This window comes from Epinephelus moara, chromosome 21, assembly GCF_006386435.1.
Source record: "Epinephelus moara isolate mb chromosome 21, YSFRI_EMoa_1.0, whole genome shotgun sequence".
Classification (NCBI taxonomy): Eukaryota; Metazoa; Chordata; class Actinopteri; order Perciformes; family Serranidae; genus Epinephelus; species Epinephelus moara.
This window is the reverse complement of record NC_065526.1, coordinates 15661050-15672462: the sequence shown is the minus strand read 5'-3', so window position 1 is coordinate 15672462 and position 11413 is coordinate 15661050. Positions and strand designations below refer to the sequence as shown.

Sequence of the window (11413 nt, the reverse complement as noted above, 5' to 3'; positions counted from 1 at the left end):
TATGGCACTATGAGCTCACTAAGATATGATGGAGCTTGACCATTTAGAGCTTTATAGGTTAACAGTAGGATTTTAAATTCATATGGGTAGAGGAAATCTCCGCTAGTCATTAGGCTAATTTATACAATGTAAAATGCCATAGGCTTGTGCTAACAACGTTAGCATGTTGTATTTGTTTTGAAAATGTATTTAGCGTAAGACAGTTATCTTGTTGGTGAACCGTGTGAGCTGTAAGAAGTGCACTGGGCTTTGATGCCAATTTTCGTAGTGGCCAAACAGTGGAATTATAGTCTCTATATACAGACTCTACATTCAGTGAATGTAGAGTCTGTAGGCAAACCCCGGAGATCTTGCCTCCGGAAGAAGAGCGGAAGAGCCCTGGTTTCCAGTTGTAGGCTGTTTGTAGTCCGCGTGATATTGACCAATCACGTTTGAGCCGGCTGCAGTTGTTGCCAGGTTAAACGCTCCGTGCGGTGAACTAACGAGGAGGAAAATAATTGGCGTCACTGCAGACTCTGAATACATCGCAATGGTTCACCATATTTACTATACTTACTATATAAATGGAAGTCGGAATCGGAAATTCGCCTCCTCAAACCAGAATGCCAACAAATCCGGGGTCTGCCCCCAGAGGCTGTATCGCCGTCTGCCGGAAGTCAGACGCCGAATACAACCGATGGGTTCCGAGAATGGTGGAATTACAACTCCTGAGTCCATCATGTGATGCCACTGGGCCCAAAAAGACTTTTTCCCATAGACTTACATTGGGAAAGAGACGTCTGTAAATCAGTAGATATGAGCAGAATGACTCGTTTTACTATCAAGATTTAAACCATTCAGTCGGCGAACATTTGGAAAGTCTACAAGAGCTGCAACATTAAATCATTTTGTCCCCACTTAAGTTAAGGGAGCACTCAACAGGAGGTAGCCGGCTTGGCCTGTGGAAGGCTCTACTGCACTTGCTCTATGGGCCCAATGATGCAGAAGCACCACCGATCATCCAGGCAATTTCATACCGTGGAAATAGATCTTTTTTGGTCTCATGTGGCACTGACCAACTTTCATGGGAATGAACTGGGTCCAACCTTTAACGCTTTATCCAGGTTTCTTAATACATTCTTGGTATGTGCCAGGTGAGCAATTCTCATTGGACTGAATAGGCGCCATCTTGGGGCCCATTATCTAGTTATTATTATACATCTAGGCTCTAACAGTACCCAAATAAGAAGCTACAGCTAGCAAATGGTTCGTGGTTAGTAGATAGTTTAGCTTCCTACCTGTCCAGCACATAACCGTCTGATATAATACCACAAATTGTCATCTTAAACATTTAGTTCATTAGTTAAACAAGATAAAAAGTGTTAGAGGTCCAGTGTGTAGGATTTAGAGGCATCTATTGGCAGAAATGGAATACAGTATTCACAGATATATTTTCATTAGTTTATAATCACCTGAAAATAAGAATTGTTGTATTTTCGCCACCTCAGAGTGAGCTGTTTATATTTACACGTGGAGCGGGTCCTCTTCCAGGGAGTCTGCCATGTTGTTCTACAGTAGCCCAGAACAGACAAACCAAACACTGGCTCTAGATAGGGCTATTTACCACTGAAATTATCCTACAAGCTTGGCACATTTGAGAAGTTTCAATTGGTTGCATCACCGCTAAAACCTACACACTAGACCTTTAATGAGTGAGCTTTAGATGTGCTGTGGTGGAGCTGTTTTCCTGTTTTCAGGCTTTATGTTACGCTAAGCTAATCATGTCCTAGGTTTAGCTTAATATTTAGCTTGCAGACATGAGAGTGGTGTCAGTCTTCTCATCCAACGTATATTTCCCAAAATTCCCAACTTTACAATCTCTTCTTCAACCACTGTTTGAAGTGAAATAACATCAGCTATTTAATTTAATCTGGACTTGCTCATACTTGTTCGCAGCCTAACATAAAAATAGCTTTATTTATACAGTACTTTTCTGAACAAAGTTACAAGGTGTTTTACAATTAAAGTACAGAAAATGAAAGAAGACCAGAGAAAATAATGGGATATAATCATTTTTCACAGTGCAGATGAACGAGGCAGAAAATCCAGTTGCTCTGCTTTGATTTTGTTTCATGTGCCTCCTGCCGTCAGGTGTTGAGTTTCTGGAAATTCTCTTCGTCTGTTCCTGATATCAGGACTCTTATCTGTGAGGTGTGGATACATTCCTGTCCCCATCCATAAGCACCGGTACCTTGAGAGTAATGCTGAGCCCTTTGAATGACGCTGCCAGATGACACTCACCGCTCATTAATCACAGCAGAGTTCAGTAGGTGGATTATGGCAACACTACTCTGGTGTTTGGAAATAGGTGGATCCATGGTGTGAGAGTCATCTTAATTTACTGTTGTTGTTGTTACTCATGTCACTCTTACTAACAGCTGCTGAATGTCAGCACAGATGGGATGTGTCGTCAGCATAAGTTAGGCTCATATATCATGGCACTTGTCCAGATTGTGCAGAAATGTTTGACCATGTCATATTGTACCTTTCCACCCGATTATTCTGTTTATACACTTTGACATTACTGCCAATGTTGAGCAAAATGCCTAACCTGACTTGCACCAATTCAACACTAGTCTGGAAAAGGTGTTTCATCATAAAAGTTATAAAAGTTGTTAAAGTGTTTTCAGGTGGTTTTATTGTTGTCACAAAGACAACTGCATCGCTTTCCATTTTACTCAGAGTGTAGACACGACCACAGTTTCCACAGTTACTTTGGTTGCTGTGCCATGAATATAGTAAAACTTTCACTGATGCTCAACATTAACTTGGAAAAGCTACTAATAGTTACTGGGAAAAGCAAAAGCACTGTCCTCCTCCTATTTGGGTTGTGCAATGCCTGACACATTTCCTTTGTGCTCCCCAGTGGCTGGCAGAACTGTGCAGTGAAAGTGAGGGATATGGGGAACCAGTCTAAACGCTGATGATGTCATTATTCTATAGCCGAAATGCAGAAAAGCAGAAATGCCTTCTTTTGGCGTTGCATATTTCTGCACATTTTTCAGCTATAATATCCAGTTTGAAATATTTGTCAAAAAAAATCAAATGTAATAGGTTACATTACTTTAATGCAAGAATTTTAATAGTTACATTACTTATTACATTTTAACAGGGTAACTAATAATGTGTATTAATGAATGAATGAATGAACTGTATTTATATAGCACCTGTCATGCACAGAATGCAGCATAAAGTGCTTTACAATTCAGCGGCAGAGACCAACAGCAAAGAAATGAAATAATACAATTATACAACACTCATTCAAGGAGAATGAGAAGAATAAATTAATGAATCAATCAATTAATTTATCAAATTGTTTTAAAAAATACATATTAAAAATATTGAAACAGATAACTGCTAGTTATAGGCTATATTAAAAAGATATGTTTTGAGTCATTGTTTAAAACCGTCCACTGAGCCAGCAGTCTAATATTTAAATGCAGGGTGTTCCATATTTTTGGGCGTTTTAGTTCAAAGAAGCATCCACAGAGGTTTTTGTAGTTAGGGACAGTTAAAAGAGCAGCTGTGGAGGTGTGATGCCATTAAGAGCCTTAAAAACCAGTAGAAGGACTTTAAAATCAATTCTAAAAGATACTGGGAGCCAGTGTAGGTTACGTGAAACAGGAGTTATATGGTCTCTCTTTTTAGTTTTTGTTAAAACCCTGGCAGCAGCATTCTGAATGGTCTGTAGTTTTGTAATGGCAGTTTCAGGTAGGCCAGTGTATAGGGTGTTAGAGTTGTCAAGACGACTGGAAACAGAAGCATGAACAAGCTTCTCAGCATCTTGCTGGCTCAGTAGAGGTCGTACCTTAGCTATATTGCGTAAATGATAATAGTTGTTGTTAATTAATCAAAATGAGCTTTAAAATTGAGATCACAATCAAAAATGACACCAAGGTTTCTTACTTGAGGTCATGCCTGAGTGTCCAGGTGACCAGATGATTTTTTGGGCCAACTAGGAGGCTCTCAGTCGTATCTTCATCTGTGTAAGTTCTGGCTCATCTATTCATTGACGGCTGACAAACAGTCAGTTAGATTAGACAAAGTATTCTGGTCATCTGGCTGTACAGACACATACCGCTGTGTGTCATCAACATAGCTGTGGAAACATACACCAAACTGGAGGATGATGGATCCCAATGGCAACATGTAAATTGGAAACAGTAAATGTCCCAGGACACTGCCTTGGGCCACACCATAGTGTAACCTATTGCATTTCAGAAGTACCTTTCCCAACACTGTCTACAGTTTTGCATTCATACAGGATAACCTGTTAAATAAAAAATAATAAAATACACAAATAAACGAGGTTCATTCCATAGCTGCTCTTCATATCTTCTGGTTACAGAGATGTAAATCTTTTAAATTTCTATTTTTCTGTAAGGGTTTCTTGTCCATGTTGGCTTAAAGGTTGAGGGTTCATTAAAGGTTCATTTTTGACCTTGTATTCTCATTCCTAACTCATCACATATCACCGCTTTGTCAGTGGACTTTCACGTCTACATGTTACTCATATATACTTCTGTTGTCATAGGAAATGTACAGTTTCTGCTCTTCACATACATACAGTATTTTTTAAAACGTTGGTACAACACCACATATTTAACAACATATTTAAGAGAAGGGATGACATGCAACAAGGGGCCGCAGGCCACCAGGCACCCCTTGTTTGTTTAATTGTGCAACAAATTCACGTGGTTAGGTTCAGAAAAAAACATAGTTTGGCTCAACATTCATATGAGAAACGAACACCGGCCTCCTGAGTAAAAGTCCGGTGTTGCTGGACCCATCCACCACCCCTTCCACTTGGGTAAAAGTCCGGTGTTGCTGGACCCATCCACCACCCCTTCCACTGTCCTATAGGGAATCCTAGGTCAGGGGTGTCAAACTCTTTTTAGTTGATGGGCCAAATACAGTCCGATTCGATCGCAGGTGGGCTCAACCAGTAAAACCGTTGCATAATATCCTATAAATACAGTTTCATCAGTATGCCTCAGTCTTTCCACATCCAGTCAGTCAACTACTCATTGTTATTACATATGCATTTTTCTATACATTTCCACTCCTGTGTAGTAATCCTGGCGTCACCACACCAAACTTAAGTCTTTGGCAGTGAGCAACAGGGCTCCATAAATACTGTTTGTAGATAGAAGTCTGATGCAGATTCTTTTGTACTGAAGCTGCTGATCAACAATGGTTTGCACAATGTTCAATATTTTTAAAATATGACCGCAATAAGTATGCATGGCTTTTTCAAAGAACTGTATTCTGGTTGTGGTGGAAAAACCTCTGAGGCAGCATTTTACATGAAGAAAGCTACTTACTGTTTAATTTTACCCTAAAACCTGACACTTCTTAGCTTTCACAAGTACATCAGAGGGCCCGATTGGACCCATTGTTGTCCAATGGCGGTCCAAACTGACACCGCCTGACGGTGAAACATACCGCCATGAAAGGATGGCTCTTTTTCATCACTGTCTGACAATGAAACCAGTGACCAAGCGGAAGTATTTAACGACTTCCGAATGAGAGCGAGTTGTCTGTTTTACACTTGAGAAGGTTTGTTCCTAGTACATGTTTTGGTCCTTACAACCAATGTACTCTTTTAAAATGAATCTGTACATTTGTCTTTTTAAGGAAAAGGACAACCAGCCTATTTGAAGAACATTAAATTACCTAACATGTACAGATACATAACACATCAAAACAGGATTTTTGTGTACCTCAAAATGTTAACTGTTGCTGCCCCAGCAACCTGGCTTCGGAGAAGCGCCTGAAATAAATGGATGGACATCAGCTAATTCGTAACGTTAAAGTATATATAAAGTTGCCAGGTTGTGGGGGCAGCAGGCCACGCAATCGCCACAGACGTCCCTCTCCCCAGCAACGCTTTCCAGCTCCTCCTGGGCGACCCCAAGCGTTCCGAGACCAGATGAGATATGTAATCCCTCCAGCGTGTCCTGGGTCTGCCTCAGGGCCTCCTACCAGTGGGACATGCCTCAAACACCTCCAATGGGAGTTGCCCAGGAGGCATCCTGATCAGATGCCTGAACCACCTCAACTGACCCCTTTTGATGCAAAGGAGCAGCGGCTCTACTCTGAGCTCCCTTCAGATGTCCAAGCTCCTCACCCTATCTCTAAGGCTGAGCCCTGCTACCCCACGGAGGAAACTCATTTCGGTTGCTTGTATCCGTGATCTCATTCTTTCGGTCACTACCCAGAGTTCATGACCTTATCAGTATGTAATTCCTTTATTCTCCATGTTGACATAGTTTTAAACTAGCCCATGAACTCCAAAAGCTTAATCAAATTCCTCAAATTCAGTTACGGCTTTTGGTTTTGGTGTGACACCCTACGATTTTCAGTGGCCCCATCTGGCTACCCCTACAAAAAATTCTAGGGGCGCCACTGAATTCAAGAAGCCAGTTATCTGTTAAAAAACAATGATGCTTTTGAAATGTCCAAATCTATGATAAATTTTGATTTTAATATCGTTTTTGAGCTGTAGCTGTGCAGCCCTGGACCCCTGCAAACATCAGGATAAAGTGAGAGATGAATATTCATGAGCACTGATACTAAATCATTATGCCTGTCCAGGAGGATCTTTACTGAAGCAATGTCACTACATATGGATCCAAGTACACACAACCACACTAACAGAGGTCAAAGGAGCTTGAGTCCATATTTTTAAGTCTTGAGGGTTTTATAAACTCTATACCGGACTTTATAACTTAGGATTGTATTAATACACATACAAGGTTTCAACAAGTGGACTGTGAAATCCAGTCACTATCTTAAGCAAGATAGAAACATAAGATGACGTCCAGGACTCCAGTGCGTAGGTGGACAGACAGCTCAGACAGAAATCTTTCTCAGAATCTGATTCAGATATCAAATATTGTGACCTCTTTCTCTCTCTGGATTTAAAATCCACCCAGTCAGAGATTTCATCACTTGCACCTTTCCAGCCCAAATCATCATCGTTAGCTGGATTTCCCAACAGATGGATGAGACATCAACAGAGCTGAACTCACAAAATATCACAGAGTGTCAGACTGTCTGAGAATAAAGTTTTATGTTGTGAACCAGTGTTTCAGAAGAAGAGTAAACCTCTGCTGGCTGTGTCTGTGTCGCTGCTGCCCCCTGTCGGTTCATGTGTATCACCCTCCGGAGCAGCAGGGGGCGCTGCTTGCTGCTACACGTCCGGCAGCGGAAGTCTCAAAGTCAACCTTCCGCTATCAAGAGACACATCTGATTCCGGGAGGAAGCGGTGCTAAATCCCCCCAAAATGGTGAGTTAAATGAATAGAAACACAACCAGAGCAGACACACCGGTTGTGTATAGATGTGTTTGACGGTTTAAAAGTGTTTCCGGCGGTTTGACGGTGAGATGATGGCGGATGTTTGCGGCTGTTCGGTCGCACTCCGCCGGTGAGCTGTTGAGCTCCAGCGTGGCGCCTCCATGGCTGACGAAACCTCAGCTGACCTACATACACAGCTCTCACACCAAACTTTTAATAACTTATTTAAGTACTTTTATGTGACATTGTGAACACAGTGACGCTTAAAACAGCTGACATGTTTTTATGGTGTGTTTTTATGCCACTTTATAGCTGACATGGTGACATCTTGACTCTGCTTTTTCTCTCAGGGTTTTGTCAAAGTGGTGAAGAACAAGGCCTACTTCAAGAGATATGAAGTCAAATTCAGGAGAAGAAGAGGTGACACAATATTCTCTAACTTCAAATCCCTGGCTGTGAGCTTTCACCATAAAGCTATGCTCCTTTTAAATGTATAAGTGCTTCAGTAACCATTAACTCTTGTGTCTCTACAGAGGGAAAAACTGACTTCTTTGCCCGCAAGCGCCTGGTCGTGCAGGACAAGAACAAGTACAACACACCAAAGTACCGCATGATCGTCAGGTTCTCCAACAGAGACATCTGCTGCCAGGTAAGTGACTAAAAGTGAGCCACCTGTTGTCACATATTGAAAACAACCTCACTCAACCCTGCCCCTGTTTTCTCCTCCAGATTGCCTATGCAAAGATCGAAGGAGACCAGATCGTGTGTGCTGCGTACTCTCACGAGCTGCCCAAATATGGCATCACCGTAGGCCTTACCAACTATGCTGCAGCCTACTGCACCGGGCTGCTGCTGGCTCGCCGGGTAAGATCACTCACGCAGGAAGTTGCAGATGTCAGCACATGAGTAGACAGTGAGATTTGTGCAGACGTAGCAGTCTTGTAGGTCAAATTTGTTGCATCATATTTCAGAATCAGTGCGTGTGGTCATTGTGTTAAGTGTTTTCTCACATCCTCTTTTGTACTGTCCTCCCCTTGTTTTTTTAGCTGCTGCACAAGTTTGGCATGGACCAGGTGTACGAGGGCCAGGTGGAGGTGACGGGAGATGAGTTCAACGTGGAGAGCGTTGACGGACAGCCGGGTGCCTTCACCTGTTACCTGGATGCAGGCTTGGCCAGAACCACCACAGGGAACAAGGTGTTCGGAGCGCTGAAGGGAGCAGTCGACGGAGGGCTGGCCATCCCTCACAGGTCAGTATGACACGAGAGTAGCGTTCACGCTGCAGCATTTTATTTTAAGGCTGTCTTGCAGCTTGTGGCGTGTGGTTTCAAGTGAAAATTTTCTGTTCCAGTTTGTGGTCACTGGTTCTTCTCTGCTTCTTGATGATGTTACAAAGTACGCTGAGCAAAATGTAGTTGGTCCTTCATTTGCATTAGCTGATGTTCACTGTCCTTTCAAGACGGGGCTGAGAGAAGCGAGACAAACCAAAGAAACACCTGCCACTGTGTTGCAGCGGCGGAGACAGACTTTTTACAGAATACATTTTTGAGAAGTGTAAAAACTTTGTCAGTTGAGACTTGAAGTGTTTGTAAATGCTAAATCATCGGACTACATCACTAAACCTAATCTGATCTCTGCTGTTCCTTGTTTCTAGTCTAAAACGTTTCCCCGGTTACGACACGGAGAGCAAAGAGTTCAACGCGGACGTGCATCGGAAACACATCATGGGCATGAACGTTGCCGACTACATGTCTTACCTGATGGAGGAGGATGAGGAGGCCTACAAGAAACAGTTCTCTCGCTTTATCAAGAATGGAGTCACGGCAGACACAGTAAGATGGAGCTCTTCACCCACAAACGCAGACAACACATGACACTTTGAGGCTGCAGTGACGTGCAACCTTGTCGTCCAGATTCGCTTTATATAGAATTCATTTAAGCCAGTATTGTAAACAACACTGCTGCACTGGGAGTCCAGTGATAATCAATCAAAACAGCCATCATGAGTCCTTTTGACATAGCGATGCTGCGACAGGCCCAGAACAAAGACCCTTCATTACACCTGCTTTGCCTTTTCTTTTTTTACACACACAACCAAACAATGCCGGCATTATGCTGCTCCAGTGTGTGACTTTAGATAGCAGGCTGGCATTGACGATGTAAAAGAGGCGTGGCGGCTTTGATGTGTAGCAGCAGAGCGTTGGCCTCTAGTTTGACATGTGCGTCTGCAGTGCTGTATGAACAATAAAATGGCATTAACATGGCAGCAACAATCATTTACAGTCCCTGTTATATGGCGGCTGAGTTCATCCTCTGCTCCGGAGTAAGGAGCACCTGGACCTTACTGTCTGCCCAATTTGTGGATATTTTCGTTTGCTGTTCTTCCTCTTTGAGTTAGCTGCTAACTGGTTCTAGCTGCTTATTAAGGCGGGTCACACGCATGACACGTCCTCAAAGCATCAAATCCGTCCTGTCCTGCCAGCTGTCCCTTTTACAGACATTGATACGGCCCTGTTACTATCTCAGCTGATGGCTGAAAGGTGACACAACTCTGTCCCCCTTTCTGCAGTCGTAGCTTTTGGTAAGGCAGAATAATGTAACTTTCCCACCTTGAACAGGCAGTGTAAAGAGGGGCTATGGATTAATATGTTGTTGTTTTTTTGTTAGTTTGTTTTTGACGAAAAATGCGTTTGATGCATACAATAGCATATTGCATTCACTGTCAGATAAAATATTTATGTGGCCTGAAATAATAACCTTGTTAATATGGAAAAACAAAAGCTAAATTCTTCAATTCAAGTGAATGCATTACACTTGAGTAGATGCGCGTCACCGGCACGTGATTGGTTCAGAGTTACTTGTTGTCAGGACATCTCAAAATAGACTAACGGATCACAATCTTTGATGTCACAGATATATTGATATTGGTGTATAGTTTGCTCAATAAGTAACAGATTCCTGTACAGAAATGTCTAAATTATGTGTGAGGTGATTTAGAAACTGTCTCTATATATCATTTGTCCACCAGAGAGCAGTCACACGCTTATTTAGAAACTGTTAGATGTTAAATACATTTCTCGATCACAGTGCTTTTATTACCAAGTGTAAGGGAGCCTTGCCAGAAATATTTATACATTTATGTAGAATCAAACATCAGATTATATGTTATTGGGTTTATTTTAACTTTGAAACCTCGATCAGTAAAGCAATTAGTATAGGTTGTATATGTGAGCCCACAATGCACTGTCCATAAAACCACTGTGAAGGCCAGCGGTCGAACTTAATGTCTCCACTGCTGCTGCATCATTAGTGCACATTTGCCTGAGCCTTTTGATTTGACTGCTGTTTGCTGGTTCTTCTCTGCTTCTTGATGATGTTACAAAGCACGCTGAGCAAAATGTAGTTGGTCCTTCATTTGCATTAGCTGATGTTCACTGTCCTTTCAAGACGGGGCTGAGAGAAGCAAGACGAATCATCAGGCACAGAGTGAAAAGCTCAAGACGTGGTGGATTAATGTGTGTGTCGTTTTGTTTTCAGGTTGAAGAAATGTACAAAAAAGCACACGCCGCCATCAGAGCGAACCCTGTCCACGAAAAGAAACCCACGAAAGACATCAAGAAGAAGAGGTGGGTTCTTAATTACTTGTTCCTTCTCTAAGCCAGTGATGCTGTTACACATGAGACAGACCTGAGAGTTAATTACCTGGTTCTTGGAGCTAAATTGTGAAGAAGTAACTCTTAAAATACCCACGTCACGTCATTGATACTCTTGGAAAGTAACTGTATTTAAAGCGAGCTTCCTGTCTAAGTATCAAAGTGCTTTACTGGTAAACTCCCAGTGCTGAGCGGACAAATGTTTTCCCCCTGGTGTGCTGAATGTTAATGGAGCTGTTGTTGTGTTTCTTTCCGGGCAGGTGGAATCGCGCCAAGTTATCTCTGGCACAGAGGAAGGACCGCGTCGCCCAGAAAAAAGCCAGCTTCTTACGAGCACAAGAACAAGAAGCAGGCGACGGTTAGGGGCTCTGCTGCAAACACACTACACACATCACAGACAAATAAATTTATTGCAAACTCAA

At 42.3% G+C, this 11413-nt stretch overlaps 1 protein-coding gene across 1 annotated transcript; it reads left to right on the top strand.

Moving 5' to 3' along the window:
- The first annotated feature begins 7214 nt into the window (after positions 1 to 7214).
- rpl5a (ribosomal protein L5a) lies at positions 7215 to 11413 on the top strand. Its single transcript, XM_050033556.1, has 8 exons — positions 7215 to 7330; positions 7690 to 7759; positions 7873 to 7988; positions 8069 to 8203; positions 8386 to 8588; positions 8993 to 9170; positions 10876 to 10964; positions 11252 to 11413. Exons 1-8 carry the CDS (start codon positions 7328 to 7330, stop codon positions 11352 to 11354), a joined length of 897 nt encoding a protein of 298 aa, XP_049889513.1. The 5' UTR covers positions 7215 to 7327; the 3' UTR covers positions 11355 to 11413.